This window comes from Fundulus heteroclitus, chromosome 22 (assembly GCF_011125445.2).
Source record: "Fundulus heteroclitus isolate FHET01 chromosome 22, MU-UCD_Fhet_4.1, whole genome shotgun sequence".
Classification (NCBI taxonomy): domain Eukaryota; kingdom Metazoa; phylum Chordata; class Actinopteri; order Cyprinodontiformes; family Fundulidae; genus Fundulus; species Fundulus heteroclitus.
In genome coordinates, this window is record NC_046382.1 from 24,897,360 (window position 1) to 24,916,317 (window position 18,958).

The following is an 18,958-nucleotide window of genomic DNA, read 5'->3' on the forward strand; positions in this document are numbered from 1 at the left end:
TCTTATGACAGTTCTTAACTTTAATGAATTGAAATAAACATTCATAACACTACTCTTGTGAACGTATCAGCCTTAACTCGGAGGGCTAGATTAGGAATAACATTTTCATTTACATTTGAATCATAATTTTTATATTGTAAAAAAACAGTAATATTGTTAGAATTGAACCATTATTTAACATAAAATTATGCTAACTACAAGGCTTGATTAAAACACTCATGATTGTATTGCCTTATATTGATTCCCCTCACATGTGACTTTTCTAGTGTGGAGAACAGCAGAATAAGGGGTCTTCATTTGTCTCAGATTGTTGTCATTCTCATTATTTATACAGAAAAGCTACCCTGCAGTTTGAGTATTTTTAATTGTTTGAGAAAAGGAACAAATTAAGCAATAGTAAAACTTAAAATCATAAAATATAAATACAAATGTATGTTCTTTTGTTTTCATTGTATCCACAGATGCCTTATTGTTATGTGCTGTCTTCCTATTCTCCCTTAGTTCTTTGTATGTTAGTTTTTTGCCGGGCTCCCTTAGGCAGCGATCTTCCTTCCACACTTGTGTGCCTGTGTGATTTTGTCCAGCCTTCTTGCCTGCCTGCCTCCCCCTCAGTTCTCCACAAAACAAGAACTTAATAAGCCTTTACACTTGCCAAACCATTAGCTCGACATAGAGTCATACCCCTCAGTCTAGTTTGCAACGGAATACCATTTTAGGATGCCCTTGCTCAGAGGGGGAAAAATAAGGAAGGAAAAAAAAAAACACTTGAAAAACAAGACACTGGCACATTTCCAGCTAACTGCTTGTTTAAAAGACTGTTTAGTTTGCCTAACTTAAAGCACAAAACCTTTTCTTCTCATCCCGCTCTGCTTAAGAGAAGGTCCCTGTTTGCCATGTAATATATGCATCTCTGCTTTGATCTTGCAGTGATAATAATCCTTGCGAGTTATTTACTCAGTTTCCAAAACACTTCAAAGTGGTGTCAAAGTTTTCTCTGCTTTAGGGAGGCTTCTGTACACTGCTGGCTCTTGGGTACTGCCATGACAGGTTCTCTGTTATAGGTGTAGATTTTTTTTTTTTTTTTTTGCCAAGATGCCGCCTATAGCAGAACATCACATTATCCATCGTAATCTACTGCCCCTGTTAACATATAACACCATACATGTATATTAAAGAGATTAACTTTACGAGGCGGATTTTAATGCACGATGAACAGCAATCACCCGAGGGAAACTTTATTCAACAATCAAGGCAAGGGAAAAACACAATAGGGAGCTAGCAGGAGAGTCAACATACGTATAATATATTTTTTTTTTACAGGACTTGCTGCCTGAAGGTCTTTGTAAATAAATAATGATCAACAGATTGGCTGTGGGCTTTTGAAAAGTATGCCTTTGTCAGTTTGCATGATGGGGAAAATTTTCAAAGCGAGAGGCTGCCTTCATAGTCTGGCAGGGAGGGATTGGGGGAGCACGCCCATCCCCAGCCTGTGAGTGCAGACTGATGCACTGGAATAACTCAACTCTGTTTGAAATGTATACAGCGGGAAAGAGTTGGAAAGAAAGGGAGAAGGGGGCACGACGTACTGGAGGGAGAATGGATACACGGGAATGGCTGCATATGCTCCTTAAAAGTGCCATTCAAAAATATAGAAGGTTCCTATGCAGTCTGGAAAGGCATTGAATTTGATTTAGGGTATTTTTCAGGTCTGGGTACGTTTGAAAAAGTATTTGTATGTGCAGACATCACTCCCGGGCATATTGTCTAAATCCATCCATCCATCCTGGATGAATCTGTGTGTTGATTTTGTGTATTTAATTGTGCTCTGGATGTATGCATACATTGCAAATAAGTTTCTAAACGGATCAATAGAACTCCATCCATCTACACATCAATCTATTTTCCTTTAGCTGTCCTTCTATCCTCTTCTCCATCCATCCCATCAATGGTTTATTGTAGAAATATCTACAGTAAATTAAGCTGTGTTAATTACGCTTTAAACACTATTTAAAATGGGTATTGGGACTGTGCTCATTTGAGTCTGGACAAGTATGGAATTTTTTCATGAATGTGTGTCAGAGCCTCGAACATAATATGACAAAATAAAAAAAAATATCGAGTTAGCAATATGTATTAGTTTGTTGTTTTACAACTGAGCAAAGAATTGCGTTATGAAAAGAAATGCTTACAAATATAAATTTGCGTTCTATATTTTTCAATAATATATTGTTCAACAATCCCGTTCTGATAACCTACCTACCATGGTGGCTTAAACACCTCTACAAAATTTGAGATGGGACATGACTGACAACATCCACTATCAGAGGATGTCACTGGATCCTCGGCGGCTGATATCCCTTGGGCGTGGCCCTGTAGCACAGGCGTAGTGTCTGCTCTCTCAGAGCCTTGTGGTAGGTTCAGCCCGAGGCACGGAGGAGGAAGGGGAAGGAGGAGGCGGAGGAGGTGCGCGGAGCCTGTGACAGCCTGCCAGTCACACTGCTGACAGCTCTGTGAAAGATAGCTGTCTTGGCAGAGAGAGGTGGAGCGGCAGCCCGCCTGCATGCAGCAGTCAACCCGTGTGTGGAGGCGAGCTGAGCTGAGCAGATTGAAGTGAGGGGGAGTTGGGGGGGGGGGATTGCTCGATGGAGTTGATTGGCGCAACGCGCAGCTCTGGATGAAAGATTCAGGCTGAGTGTAAAAACATTAAATGCTGTCAGTGTTATTATCACCTGCTCTAACCGATGGAGGGGCGAAGGGGAAAGAGAGGGTGGCTAATTGACAGCTTTTTTTTTTTTATTTTACTCCCGCTTTCTCTGCAATTGGTAGGAGGGAAAGAAGGGATGGCATCAAAGCCTTGTCACTGAATGGCAGTGTTGATAGAGGATACAGAAAGTGATAGTGAGAGAGATGTATGTCAAACTCTTGAGACGTTTTCTCCCATAATATTCACTTGTCTGTCTCTCAGCAGGTCTGGGTTTCAGGAGTTTGCACTTGCTGCTCCCTTATTTGGGTTAAACAGTAAATACAATAACTTCTGCATCTTACTTGGGAGGAGGTGAGCCCATGTCTTGTATAATAGGTGAAGAAACAGCAGAGTGATTGTAACTGTTGCCTCTTCGTGGTCAGCGTTACACTGGATGAAACTCAGCGGCCCACTGGTGTGGATTAAGCTTGTTTGGCTGTGACACGATGTTAAAACATTTATGGTCATCATTTCAGGGAGCAAAATGTGATTAGGCAAATTCTTGAAATATTTAAAGTTGAACCTGTCTGAGCATTTACTGCTTGCTTGACATGGCACCAGGAACTGGAAAGGCGGGTAAAAGCCAATAATTGGTCTTGCACTGTACCTTTTTCTTTGCCAATGTGAACAAAGAGGGCCTTTGGGAGCTCTGATTTCTTGACAGCAAGGAGACGAGGAGATAATTTAATGATACTTTATTGTTGAAGCTTATATGATTAAGAGCAAAAGATACACTGATCTAAGATTTTGTAGCAGATACCAATATTCCTCTCTAATTTCACTTCAATAAACTATAAATAAATAAATATGGTTTTCTTTCCTCAAAACCTTAAAATGTACTCATCTTTAATGATAACATTTTTATAGTAAAATACAATGATTTTTCAAAAAAGGCCAGATTTCCTGAGCTTTCCCTCTTTGCATCAGATTCTGATAAAGACCAGCTAAACACAATTACAACACATCTCATTTGCCCCCTTGTAAGAGATATTATAGCCCCTAACTTTTTATTGGGTTGTACATCTCAAATTGAAGTTGCCAAAAATTATTATTATTATTATTATTATTATTATTATTATTATTATTATTATTATTATTATTATTATTATTATTATTATTGTTGCAAAAATAATCTTTAAAATAAGTAACAGTGGTGTCAACAATTGGGATGAAAATGTGTGTTTTACTGTCATGTTAGATGGTTAAATCATTAGTTAAATTATATCTATACAGGAACCTACAAAACAGTAAAACCACATGTACTGCAATTAAACGAGAGCTCAGAATTATTTCAAATCTATTTATAAATATCATCATATTTGGCCTCTTATAGTAACAATTACAACAATAGGCATGGTTGATACAATTAGCATTACTCATAGAAGTCCCAGTGTTGATTCTCTCAAGAGTAAGTTGAACTCTAAGGGAAATTTCCAAAAGACTACATTAATCTCCAAATCCATGATGTTTCATTGGACTATGTCAATGGATAAGGCACATAAACTTCTGTAAAACATTCAACTTCCTGTCACCTGCTGACGTCAAGCTCCTTGTTGCAGCCTGACTGAACAGCCGAAATGGCCGCATAAAATACTGTTTAATTTCTCTGAGCTTCGCATATGTTTTGTGCCTCATTTGATTTCCTTTTGAACACCTTACTGATCAAAATAGCTCAGTCTTTTACCTGCAGTAACAACTTCCACAACAAATAACATTGTTGTCTGTGCGACTTGGCACAACAGCCAATCCCTGTCACCAGCTGTTTTTTTTTGTTTTTTTTTGTGCATCTGTGTTTAGAAAAGTAGGTCTGATCCTTAATGCGCTAATGCAAAGGTCTACAGCATGTTGCTACCTGCTCACCCAGGAGGAGGGAACGCTGCTAGTCAAAAACTCAATGCAATCTGCTGGGTTTCCTTAGATAGAAAACTTTTTAACCAATCTGTCTATATAATTGGATAGAACTGACTTTGTAAAGTGTGTTGAGATGACGTGTTGGGAAGTGCTGCTATGTAAATAAACTAAACTGAGTAAAAGAAGTCTTGGGAATTCATTTTATCATTCGTTCATCTGCCTGCTGTGAAACAAAAGTGTAATCTGTTTTTCAGTCGACATGACCCCCTCCTAATCCCCGGAAACGAACAAATTGAGAACATGGACATGAACGTGAAGAGGTACGACTCCACGGGGATGTTTCACTGGTGCCCTTCGAAAGAAATTGAGAAAGTCATCCTGGTAAGCAGGACTGCAGTTTTGCAGCTACAGTCCTAAAATATATAGATATATAAATAATTTTGCTCGGGAGCAAACATTTCCTATCAATACTGCAGTAACAAAAACACATTCTAACTTGTACTGAAATCTCTTTCACTGCCTCTCTGTTGTTTCAAGGTGAGTTTGTCCATTTCAATTTTCATGTCTGCTGCCGATCGTTTCACAGCTATTCCCAAACGGGGCTTACTGATCACCTTTATTTAACTGAGTGGGTTAACCTCGTTGGAGAATGAAGAATTGCAGAATCAAATGTAATCAAATGGACAAAAAAAAATACAGTATATATAGTTTATATAATTTGTGTTTCTTTTGTGCGATTTACACATGAGCAAACCTGCTAATTTTTATAGATTTACTTCAATGGTGCTGGATCAAAGGTAGCATGATCTGAAGTTAATATTCCTAAAAGCTTGTCTGAATGGAATGATTTTAGATAATTAGCATATAAGTTAAATCCGCCATTTTCTCTCAATGGTTTAAAACTTGCAGGCACCTCCGCCGTTTAGGCATAGCAATATGGCCTCCTTTATTGGTTTGTGGTCATACGGCACCTTAGTGTACACGACACTTCACAGTCTGTTGAATGAGACTTTCCTACCAAAACCAGCATTAACCTCTTCAGTAATCACTGCATCACTGATCTTTAGACACACATGACCCCGTTGCCATTTGGCCACAATTCCTTCCTTAGACCCGTGTTGATACGTACTGACCGCTGCAGACTGGAAAAAGCAACACTGCGTTTTTTGAGATACTCTTATATACTCACCTAGACGTCACAATATGGCCATTTAAACCTTACTCTTGCCCAGATTTTATGATTCTAACACATAAACTTGAAATGTTCTGCGTGAATAATATGTCCCACCTACTAATAGGTGTATTGTGAAGAGATAATCGGTGTTCAATTCACTGGTTCCTGATCATAATGTTATGCCTGATTTGTGTTAATTAAATTCTTGTATTTTCGAATCATATTTAAATAAAAAATGCTTTAAAAGACACGTGAAGCTTGTGTGACGACCTAAAGATCTCAATGGAGTTCATTGTATTATTTTTACATTGTATGAACCTGACATTGCATTTTTGCCCTGTAAAAACCCCCAACAACAACCGTTTCTTTCATTCTTATGCTACCCTACATCTTCGTAGAGTAATTGCTTGCTAAACTGTGGCTTATGTCACTGCTACACTTTGGTGATAAAGCAAAACTTTAGGGTTTGGACTCAACTCTTATTTAGCGAGTGAAAATATCTGCACTGCACTGTCTCATCCTCTCTTCTCTGCAACACTTTTTACCCCTGTTCCTTTCTGTGCTCCTCTCCCCTTTCCCACCTGTGCCCTTCTGTTCCCTGCAGACCCGAAGTGAAGCCTCCATGACTGTGCTGAGCGGCCATGTAGTGGTCTGTATATTTGGGGATGTCACGTCCGCTTTGGTGGGGCTGCGAAACCTGGTGATGCCTTTAAGAGCCAGCAACTTTCACTACCATGAACTAAAGCCTATTGTATTTGTGGGCTCGCTGGATTACCTTCGGAGAGAGTGGGAGACTTTACACAACTTTCCCAAGGTCTCCATCTTACCTGTGAGTTCTCAGTGTGAACATTTTGAGTTAGACACATATTGAAATCTTGAAGGGGTGCTGTCATTTTGCTTCCATCACACACGTCGCTCGATTGAAAGATCACTCCATGAGAGCACAGTAAACCTCCTTCATCTCGAGCAGAGACACATCCTGCATATCCAAAGTGTAGTTTATGAGTGCTGCAGCTGCCGTGCCCATCACAGATGGCATGGCTTGGTGCCTTGGAGCTTGTTAGGCCTGGCTTGACTGATGATCAGAGGAGAATCCCAAACACAGCCCTCAGCACAGGCTAGCCTTTATATTAGTCCATGTCTGTGAATCTCTAATGCCTGGTTAGATCAGTGGAATGTCATTGCCTCAAAACACGAATACTTGTTAACTAATTTCCCAAAGCTCCACTCTGCTCACTTCTTAAATTTGTTTTTCTCTCCCCTATGTCTTTCTGTTCTGTTTTTTCCTCCCTCCTTCTCCCTCTCCTTCTCCCTCTCTCACTGTCTCGCTCCTTTTCTCTGTGTTCTCCTCACCCTGAAGGGTACACCATTAAGTCGGGCAGATTTAAGGGCTGTCAACATCAACCTCTGTGACATGTGCGTAATACTGTCAGCCAATCAGAACAATATCGAAGATGCCTCTCTGCAGGATAAGGAATGCATCTTGGCATCACTCAACATCAAGTCTATGCTGTTTGATGACAGCATTGGGGTCTTACAGGCTAATTCCCAAGGTAAGGAGCGTCCTATTAGACTCCATGTACACTGCTGCCCAAAGGGGACAGGTTGTGGCAGGGAGGGAAGACGGTAGTCAAAGATGGAAAAAGAGGGGATGAAGCAGACACACAGTATGAATAGAGAGTGCTAAATGTTCTTAATCAAAATTCTCTGCAAGTCTACAGCATCATCCATAGGCAGACATCAGCGCAGCTCATGAGGATGCACACACTGAAAACCTTGTCTTGATTGCTTTGTCGATCCTTTAGAGTTCACGTCTTGTAATTTTCTGACGATTTCAGTGTTGTCTCTGGTAATTAAATGCTCCTAAACCTCTCTGATAATACTTTTTAATGATGTAATCAACATGACTGTGCCGTTTGATGTTGTTCCCCCTGATACTGAGCGTGGCAGATCGTCTGGAACAGATTGTTGATGTTTGCAGACAAACATATGAACCTGGCATCCCATCAGGCCTCATCATCATTAAGCAGCTAGTACAAATCACCAGGCAGGCCAATTCAGCTGCTCCTCATTAGTCACAACAAAACAGCGACACATGCGGGCACACGCTTTTCGCGTTTGTGTGGGTGTGTTTGCACCAGTTTAGAGACACACACACACAGAGATTCATGCCAAGGCAATCTGTGCAGAAACACTCACACACGCAGGTAGCCCTCAGTTTTCGTTTACCTTAAAAAGCCATGCCTTGATCTCAGCACAATGTGTGTTCCCACAACAGAGATGGTGGCTGGAGTGTCATACATAGATTCTTGTTGCTCTACGCATCCTTGGATAATAATACCATGTGAAATATTCCACATTTTGTCACATAACCACAACCTTCTGTATATTTTGTTAGGATATTTTGAAATAGAACAACACAAAAACGCACACGTAACTGTGTTACGGAAGGAGAATAATTTATGGGTATTCAATTTTGATTTATAAATAAAGATCTAAAATAGGGTTTTCCAGTGTATATATTCAACCTCCTTTGGTATATTTCCCCTAAATACAAATTGAGTGCAACCAACTGCCTTCAGACGTCACCTAATTAGTAAGTAGAGTCCTATTATGTGTAGCTTTAATATCAGTATAAATCCAGCTGTTCTGTGAAGACTTGAGAGGAGAACAAACAGGATAATCAACACAAACACAGCAGACAGATTGTGTTTAAAGTTATGGAGAAGTTTAAAGCAGGGTTAGATTATTTAACAAAATCCTGAGCTCAGAACATCTCACCGAGCACTGTTCAGTCCATGCCTAGTAAGTATTCACATACGCAAAAACCTAACCAAACATGGACCTCAAGATAAAACTGACAGGCCTGGAAAGAGGATCATTTATTTCAGAAAGACCTTTTGTGGCTCTGGAGGAGCTGCAAAGATCCACAGCTCAGGAGGGAGAATCGGTCGAAGGAACAACTATTAGTTATGCACTCTGAAAAATCAGTTTTTTAAGAAAGAGTGGCAAGAGTTTATAAATATTGAAATGAGTTTGCATTAAGTCCCATCAGTAGTTTGTCACAAACCATGTAGGAGACACAGCTAGCTTGTAACAGAGTGTCCTCCGGTCAGATGGAAGTGAAATTGAACTCTTGGGAGATCATGCATTGCAGAAAACTAGCACAGCACTGCAGGTCACACAATAACCATTATGAAAAACAATGACGGCAGCATCATGTGAGGATGTTTTTCTTCTCCTAGTCAGTGGAGCTGGTCAGGAAGATGAATGCAGCAAAAATAGAGGGCAACCCAGGATGAAAAACTGTGGCACTGAGGCAGAGATTCCCCTTTGACCAGAACAGCAACCCAAAATATACAATTTCAGCTACAAGTGAATGATTCAAATCAAACGATTTTGATGTTTTAGAATGGCTTAGGCTAAAATCTAATTAAGAACTTAAGGAAAGCCTTGAAAATGGATGTTCACGGATACACCTTTTCGCATGTGAATGAGAGTAAACTATTTTGCAAAGAATAATGGGAAAACATGGCAGTCTCTATATGTGCAAAGCTGATGGAGACATACCAAAGCCTTGCAATTGCTATTGCATTGAAAGTTATGTTTAATTATTGACCCTGGACACTTAAAATATAAGCACTCCATAAAACAATTCGAAAATTGTATGATTCTCTGTCTACTTCAAATTTATGCCCAACTATGGGTTGATCTATCTCTTAAAAGCCAAAAAAAAAAATTATGTTTGCGGTGTCTAAATAAGAAAAAGCTCAAGAGGTATTAAAACATTTGCAAGGTACTGTAAATCATGAAAACTAAAACTTGATTTTGACTCACGCATGACATACTTAAGAATCAACTTAAACTAGTGGTCTGGGACTTTAGTCTCTATGACAATCCTTGTCTGCTGTCATCAGGGGTGAGAAATGTCACTATGCAATAGGGGTGTATATCAGCAACTGCGAATGAATTATATCTGATATATCTGATTGATTCAATCGATATGATGCAATATTATGTATATGCCCATCTAACACTATTATTTACATTCATATCAACTCCCCAAAAACCCCCAAATATGATTTACCCATTTGTCTAAGCTCTTACAGTTATCAGGCATTTAAATCAATGAGAGCATTCCTTTAATTTTAAAATAATAATAATAACAGATCACCTGTTCACTATAGTCCCATACCTGAATTTCAAAATAAAGTGCATCTTAAAAAGTAAGATATGGATCAATATTTCCATATTGCATTGATATAATTGGATCATTAATCATTTAACTGATCTATCGATGTGGATCAATGTATTGTTACATCCCTACTATGCAAGCAACAGGCGGCAGGCCTGAGAAAGCATATTCTTTGAAAGTGTGTCTGCTTTATTAGCCAGGGACCTTTCGAAACTCTGGGTTAATACTTGCTCATAGAACTCTGATCCTGTTTGCTGTGGCGTTAATATAATGAGTGAAAAGATTTCTATATTCTGTAATAAAACATCTGCAGTCCTTTCAAACACTAGAAACTCAACTTACCTTTGATATCTTTTTCCACAGCTAGCATCATTACAAACTTCGACATACACAGCTTAGTCAAAGTAAAAGCCTTTTGTGTTACATTCAAAAATTAGACATTTTTTATTTACTCACATTTTTACTATCTCTGTGTTTTTGTTATTTATAACCTTCCCTGAAACATGATTGCTGTTGATACATGACAACAAACATTTGGAATGCAGATTTTGAGTACATTTTCCTTAAAATCCTGCAAATCTACCAACTTAGATGGAGAAGAAGAAACCTCCAAACCCAATCATGGGTACAATGTAGTGAATGAGATCAATTTTGAGACAAATACATATTTTTTTGTTTCTAATCAGGTCGACTTTTTCCAAATTAATTTGGAAAAAAGATAATCTCTAAATGTTTATGGGATAATTCAGTTCTAAGATTAAAATTAAAATGTATTACCTTCAGCAATGCAGTTTTACAAGCAGAGTGGATGTTATGTTCCTTAAGGAGAAGAGTTATGTCAGTCATTAAATATTTGAAACTTGACTTGGATTTGGAAACAGTGATCTATGTACTTCAGTGACTGTTATACAAATCAAAAATGTACATTTTTTTGGTAAGGACCATTTCCTCATGTTTAACTAGAATGCTAGCGGTGTTATTTTTCCCAGCCGTGAGTGAGTGATTAGCTTTCAGTGGCGGTGCCACCAAGGAACAATAAGCAGAAGGCAAACCTCAGAGCTCATTGCTCTGGGGAGCACTACTCACAGAGAGCCACCTCCGCGCAAAAGCTCATTGGTCTCGGTTCCTCTCCCCAGATCGATGCATGGAGCTGGGTGTTATCAATAATTGGGTCTTACATGAATTACCCATTTAAGAAAAAAAAACAAAAAAAACACTTTCACGGTGACATGCAATCATGCATACACAAAATACAGGAATTGCACCAACATACCCAAACGCTGCCATTGTTCAGGGATTCCTCCCTTCTGGCTTGACGCCCATTCAGACTCTGTCTGTGGAATTTGGAAGGTGCAAATGAATAAGTAAACATGCTTTCCTCGGGGAGAGCTTCTCACGGCTGCTTGTAGAATGTAGTCAACCACAGAGCATAGCTGTGCCCGCGGGGCAACAAGGGTTCGGGGGTATGTAACCCAGATCTCACTTGTCTATTGTACACCGTAGCTCAAAATGCACTTTTGCAGCCTCTCACTATGAACAATAACGTAATGGAGATGATTTTTTTTATTTTTTTGTAATGAAGCTGCATTTAAAACTATATTTTGTCGGGTTAATTTCATTAAAAAGATAACATGAGTGAAGCCCTTTGAAAAACCAATATAATTCCATTTAATAGAGGAGACATACGAAGCCAAATTATTGAGGGTTTTTATACTCAGACACTTGATTTATATGCTAGAGATGCAACGTTTTTTAGGGTATGTTGAGTTTACATTCTCTCATGCAATTTACCAGAATTGCAGGTTGATCAGAAATAAAACATAAAAAGATAAGACATTTAAGCTCTCAATAAAGACATCCAGCTCTCTAGAGCTCCCAAGCTCATACTGAGTTGCAGTGTTTCGGCTGTAAACCTAACATGTTTCTGAAAGAAGCACAGCAGTAGGCCTCGTGTCCCACCAGTATCTCTTTCTGGTGTATGAGCAGCACAAAACGGAGGCTGCTTTCCCACATCTTTGTACTGTCTTCGTGTTCACTATGATAAACTGTTAGAGCAGCGTTTAAGAGGCAAAACCCCCAAAATAAATAAATAAACTTGCTATCGCTCTCCTCGCCTTTATGGACATCGACAGTCTGATGTTGGAGCTTATGCTCTCTGGCTGACTCACATTGTCAAACGTAGTTTAATAATTGGTATAACCAGAGCTGGGATCAACCAGGCTTCAGTTCAGTGTGTGCTTTCTACTTTGTCCTAAACCACTTGTATCTTTTTGTTGCAAAGGCCTGAAAGCTCTCTTTTGTAATGTGAGCAGCACATTGAGACTGGTGACAAGAGAACACACACACAACCACACAGACACACGCAGGATTTGCAATCCTTTTAAAACTTTGTGACCTGAATATATTCCTTGCCTTATGTTTCCATGGTCGTGGCACTATAAGCTGACATTTTGCTGTAGTCAGCACTAAATGATGGATGTCAAAACACAGGTGATGCATTATGCATATAGCATTACAGATTTAGGGTGTTTACTTGTCACTTTGAGAAAATGCAAAAATGTGAAGTCATGTGAATTCGTACTCTTGTCACTTGTGCTTGTATTTCATGGTTCTGTGCCGCACCATAAAAGGTTTTCAGGATACACTTCACCAATTTTATCGTAACAAAATGAACAACATATAAAATTTATGTCTGCCCATAGATGGAGGGATGTGAATGCTAAATTTGTCTTTGCTGACCCCTAAAAGCTCAGTAACTATAGCAGTTTTTAAGCAGGCACTTTGTTCACTTATCTGTCTTCTTTCTATTCTTCCTGCCAATCCCCAGTCTTAAATTGTGCAGAAAGGGGACATAAAACCCCCTAAATGTTGAGTAAGCTAATGTGAGCACTTGGTATAGTAGGACAGATACAGAGTTCTTAGTGACATCCTTATTTTTTTTACGATACTTTTGCAGTAAAACATATTTAAAGTGGGTGCAAATTTTTTGCCATTACGGTCTTTTTCTTTATTCTTCACTATAATCCAATAAAGAGTTTCTTCCCTGCAAGGCAAGACAGTACATAAAAAAAGTCTGAGTCTCTTTTTTTAAAAGATTTTTTTATTATTATGGTATTAAAACTGATTATTTACAAGTATTTTTGAAAAGTTTAAACAAATATTAACTGTTGTAACTGTGCTCTGATTGTGGGTGATAATTTTAAGTTTCTGCACTTTCTGCCTAGACCCAAAATGAATACATAACAAAAATTTAATAATAATAATAATTGTGTAAAAAGTTGCTCAAATGTGCTTTTGGTAAATATTAGTACAAATCAAAAATAGTGCAGTAATAACAATTTAATCACCAAATAGAGAAAGACCACTTAACACTATCATGTCTGATTTAGTCATTAACTTTTTTTCTGCCTTCAAAGAAATGATTTAGACATTTGTCCACCAACCGTCACAATATGTTTATTACCAATTTATTAAATAATCAAAGGCATTAGAGCTGATGTCAAGGTAGACTGTTGCCTAACTTGAAATTAAAGGTGCATGGCCACATTATTTGGCATTTTCTTAAATTTATACATCTGTAACTCACTCTGTTTGCATACAAAGTTTTAATGAAAGCGAACTGTGGAAACAAGAATAATCCAAGATTTTCTTTTTCTTTTTTTTCACAATGTAGCCCATTCGAATATCCAAGCTCAAAAAGGCCCACAATGCAGTAAATAAACAAGTAGTAAAAAATAAATCTCAATATTTGTAAATGTGATCATTTAAACAAAATTGGAAATACAGATATTAAATTAGAGATGCAAACACACAGCAAACGGCTGAATGCACCACAAACTGCAAAGCACGCTGCAGACACATCAGTGATGCAAACTCCAAAACACACAAATACAAAAAAACAAATGCTAAACAAAAATGCTGCAATCATAGAAACTAGATGGGAGTAAAATGAAAAATAAATAAAAAGCTGCAAACTCGCTCTAAAAAAACCAGAAGTGGTGCCAGATCACTAGGGCGAGAGGACCACTGAGTCAGGTGGGATCAGACCCACAGTACAGACATTAACGTGATGCCCAGAAGAAAGTTAGCAGGAAGAAAGAAAAGGTAACTTTTTGTCCATGTCTTTTTTAAACATGTGGCTGTAATTTTTATTATAGAACATCAGCATATTTATGTAGGTAATATTAGTGCACTTGTCTTTACTAAGATTTACTTGACTTTGTGGTAGACAAGCCCTTGTGGTCTGTCACACTTCCATTGTTTTTCTTCGTTAGCGTAACTTCAGCTTTTTTTTTTTTTACTTCCTATCATTTTTTGGTACTTGCAGTATTTTTTTATTTAAAATACACGTCATATGGAAACCTGTAATCAAAATTAGAATTAATTTTATGCGAATTTTTTTTTTCTGTATTTATTTGTTTCTTTTATACTGCTGTGTTGGAGCAGATTGGAACATTATCTTATATCAGTATTACACTTCCAAAGTCAGTTGGAAGGGGAGGCTATAACACAGAAAATGTGATTGGTCTACAGTAAAGGTTGGGCAGGTTAACCGATCAAACGTTAGGGTCTTTTTGATGAGCTGTATTGAAAATTGAAAGTTTTACACAATGCACTGTCATAAAGAGAATCTGAAAGAATTTAACAAATACTGAAATATTTTAGGGAAGATGTCTTATGTCTTAAATCAAGAGATTCATGCTTTTCACATTTGATTGTAAAATAGATATAAACAGATTTTGATGCATTATTTTCTGATTTAATTTCTTACAGTTTTATAGCAATATAGTGCATTACATTTTTAGTTAAATTGCCATCATATAAATTTGAAGACTTGAGGAATCATTGATTTGTTGTATTGTAGAAATTGTAGACCTTAACGTTTGACCCTTTACATTTGTTACCATTACCAGTATTAAAAACAGTGATGCTTAATGACACAAATTAATCACAAATTTCTGTTTTTCATGTTGCATTCAGGTTTCACGCCTCCTGGAATGGACAGGTCATCTCCAGACAGCAGCCCAGTACATGGCTTTGTGCGTCAGGCTTCGGTAACCACCGGATCCAACATCCCCATCATCACAGAGCTAGGTAACCAGTTTCCACCCCCCTCTAGCACAAATATTGCATGCCATAGACTGTAACCTCAAATCAGCTCATAATTCATTCGCAGACATCGACAAACAAAGCTGATAACCCAAGACCCCCATTCTGCTGCCAAAAGTTCCCACTCATTCTGTGTCAGATTGACTGAAGAATGTGTGTCGTGTGGAATTTTTGTTTACCTTCAACTCTACCTACATGTTATTTTCTTTCTACGTTACTCGTTGTGGTTAGTTGCTTTCAAATGACAAGTCACTTTGAAGATGTCAGGCAGGCACTTTTAGGACAAAAGCTCCATCTCCTGCAATTTGTTCACTAATGGACAAGAGAAACTCAGCCGGATGGAGAGGGTGAGGGAGGGCGAAAAAGGTAGAAGGACAAAAAGTGCCTTGGTTGCAAAATATGTCCATTTATTAATAACAATGCCACTGGTTGTATTCCCACTGGTGATGGGGACTCATGAAACTTTCAGATCTCTGAGGGGCCTTCTGAAACACCAGAGACCAGCTACTTTGTCTCCCCTGACCCAATTAGGGAGCAATGGAGCGTGAGGCCAGCTAAGAAAAGGCCAGAGAGAGAAAGCTGCTCCCTAATGTTACTTGTACGCTGCCTGGCCATTACGTGAATGGAGGTTCTCCCATTACATTTGCTGACCACACAGATGATTGTCCAAACCAGATATTCAGGTTGGAGTACCCCACTTGAATGGTAGAAAGCATTGGCGTTGCGCTGCTGCATGCTTCCTTGCAAGCATCAACTCTAGATGCGATAACATTGTCCCCCAGTTAAGGAACGAGCAAGAGGATACAGAGGGGAGAGGGGCTGCATGTCACACCGGTACCATGAGCTGTAATTACACTGTCACATCTTCAGGTTACAGTGCCAGGAGCAGATTAAAGCCAAGCTGAAACATAAAAACACTCCCTATCAAAGGTGCATGATCCATTTTGCCTGCATGGCGTGCGGAGAAGGTTTGTTGGTGGATAAGACCTTGTTTATCCCATGTACTGTGCTACCGTGATAAACCTGATTGTTGTTTTTACTGGTTAGTGCTGTGACACCTATGGCTTTGTATGCACTTTAATCCAGAGACATTGGAGAACCATGAGCGTAATTCTGGAGTTGACACGACGGTACTGCGACAATTTTTTAAAAACGCCTTTGGAAGTGTTTCAATAACAACAGCGTCTCTCCCCCTCTCTGCACTGTCTCATCGCCATTAGCTAAACCTGGCAAACTACTGCCATTGGTTTCTCTCAGTCAGGAAAAAAAAAGTGGAACCAGCATACAAATGATAACAGAGCTGGGTAAGCTGAGCCTTTGTCCTCTGCTGCCGTCAGTTCCCTTGCTCCACTGCTCGGCTCCTCATCAGCTTGTCTTGATTTATATGGCTGCACTCAAGGCCCTCTTTGCTCCCATGGCTTCACTTTGAAAACAATTTTATTCTTCATTCTTTTTGAAATTGACGGCTTTTTTTAAAATTATCCCCCCCCCCTCCTTTTTGTTTTTGCACTGCATTACTAGGCCTTTGGTCATGTGCAGTCTGTCCTCATGGCTGTTTTCATAGCAACACGCTCCTCTGCACCTCCACTCCCCTCCCGTTCCTCTTCCAAACACTCTTGCACGCTGGGTGGCCCCACCCTCCACCCTCCACCCTCCACCCCACCTGTCACTCCTTTGGCCAAAGCCCATTTGATTGATTGTCACTTTGACTGACCTTTTAGTTCCACATCTCACAGTAAACCAGTAATATAATAATTGTTTTGTCATTGATATATTCGTGCAATATTAATATTGCTTTTATGATTAATATAGACTTTTATGATTATTGTTCATGACTTAAACTTCCCTCTCAATAAATTAGCATGTCATCAATATACTATATGATACTTTCTTCATGAATTCTAATTAAAAAAGTGAAACTATATAGATTTTTTACACACAGTGGTACATTTTCACAGCTCAATAAAACACAAATTCAGCTCCTCGCAATATCTGAGTATAACAAAAAATGATGTTCAATACAAAAATGTTACTCTACTTAAAAGTATGTCCATGTACTATACAGTACAGCACTCAATTATTTATCACAGTACGGCATCAATGCAGCAGGTGATAGAGGCAGTCAGCCTGTGGCTCTGCTGAGGTGTTAGGGGAGCCCAGGGTGCTTTAATAGCGGCATTCAGTCCATCTGTATTGTTGGGTCTTCCATCTTCCTACAATACTCGGTATAGTTTCTGTTAGGTTTAAGTCAGTCTGGTTTGATGGCTAATCAAGCACAATGATAGAATGGTCACTAAACACTTTGGGCAGTTTGAGCCGGTACCAAGTCCTGCTGGACAAACAAATCAGCATCCCCATAAAGCTTTTCAGCAGAAAGAAGCAAGTTCACTAAAATGTCCTGACTGGTGGCGACGCTGACATTTTACTTGAGAAAACACAGAGACTAATACCTGGAGATAACATGGTTTCCCATATCATCACTGACTGAAAAAACATTATACTTGGCCTAAAAGAAGTTGGATTCTGTGGCTATCCACTCTTCCTACAGACTCTGGGAGCATGATTTAAAAATTAAATAAGGGATTTTAGCCACTGAGAAACAGTCTGAACACTTTTTTTTCAGTGGTTGATGTTTCTTCTGCTTTAAGAGTGCTTGACACAACAAATCCCACAGCTGTAGCCTATGTCCTGGATGCATCTGGGTGTATTGGGTTGTAAAGCACAGGCTCCAGCTGTACTCCACACCTTGTGAATCTCCCAAATAATCTCAAATGGGGTTTGCCTCACAATCCATGAAAGGTTGTGGTCATCCTTGTTGCTTACGCTTGCTTTTTTCTACCTTACTTTTTGCTTTTCACTCAACTTTTCATTGTTATGCTTGGAGACACACTCTAGATAGCCAACTTCTTCAGCAATGATCTTTTGTGGCTTTTATCCTTCTTGTGTCAAGAGAACACTCTTCCACATGGCTGCACTGGCCATAACATGGCAATATCATAGCATTTCTGTACTGAACATCTGTTATTAGTAACATTCTAATTTGCTAAGAAACTCAATTTTTAAAGCATTTAGTAGCTATAAGCCAAAATAATCAAAAAGAACAGAAATTATGTCTTGACAAATATAAATGTGCGTAAAGAATACAAATAATGTTGAGCCTTCACTTTAACGAATTGATTCACACAGATCAGCTTTTTGTTGATATTCTAATTTATTGAGATTCACCTGTAATGTTGGTACTTCAAACAATAACCCACAACACTGCTTCTAAAAATACACAGCGGTGTGCTCTCTTTGTGAAGTTGTTTTCATTCACTGTGCCATCCAATTCACTTAGCACACCGCATTTGCACCTGATGTTGGTATGATAAAATCTGTGTTGTTACCTGACTATAATTTTAATTTCAGGACACAGGTAAACATGTAAGTTTCTCAAGTAATGATGATGTGACAAACACATCTATCAAGGAAAACTCTGCAGATCAAAGCATGATTTAAGAAGTGCATGGTGCCCATGTGTGATGTAATAGCCATTGTTGAAGTTGCAGCAAAATACATTGAGGAGTTTTCTTAAACAAATACATTGTACCAGTTAAATCCTGCCAATGCTAATTACTGTATCTTAATTAAGATTTACTTTGACTCATTTTATATATATATATATATATATATATATATATATATATATATATATATATATATATATATATATATATATATGAAGATATATATAGTGAAGATTAACATTATTTGAGGCATTAAAACTCGGTCCTTCTTCAATGGTTACTACTGTGTATGAATAAACGACATATCTCTAAATCTGTGTGTGAAAATGCCTTGCATGTTATGTAAAGGAAGCATTCCTTCATATTTAAGCTCCAAGCTA

The 18,958-nt window shown here is 38.5% G+C and overlaps 1 protein-coding gene across 30 annotated transcripts in view; it reads left to right on the forward strand.

Annotated features, from left to right (window-relative positions):
- kcnma1a (potassium large conductance calcium-activated channel, subfamily M, alpha member 1a) overlaps positions 1-18,958 on the forward strand; it is a 199,724-nt gene that overhangs the window by 164,195 nt on the left and 16,571 nt on the right. For 27 of the 30 annotated variants that reach the window (XM_036126673.1, XM_036126675.1, XM_036126678.1 and 24 more), the window contains 4 exons: positions 4,849-4,975; positions 6,373-6,597; positions 7,129-7,321; positions 14,944-15,057. In XM_036126673.1, coding sequence (XP_035982566.1) covers positions 4,849-4,975; positions 6,373-6,597; positions 7,129-7,321; positions 14,944-15,057 — 659 coding nt within the window. Of the gene's footprint in view, positions 1-4,848; positions 4,976-6,372; positions 6,598-7,128; positions 7,322-14,943; positions 15,058-16,292; positions 16,377-18,958 lie in introns of all 30 variants that reach the window. The other 3 variants (XM_012880546.3, XM_036126696.1, XM_021307586.2) reach the window with 1 other exon arrangement.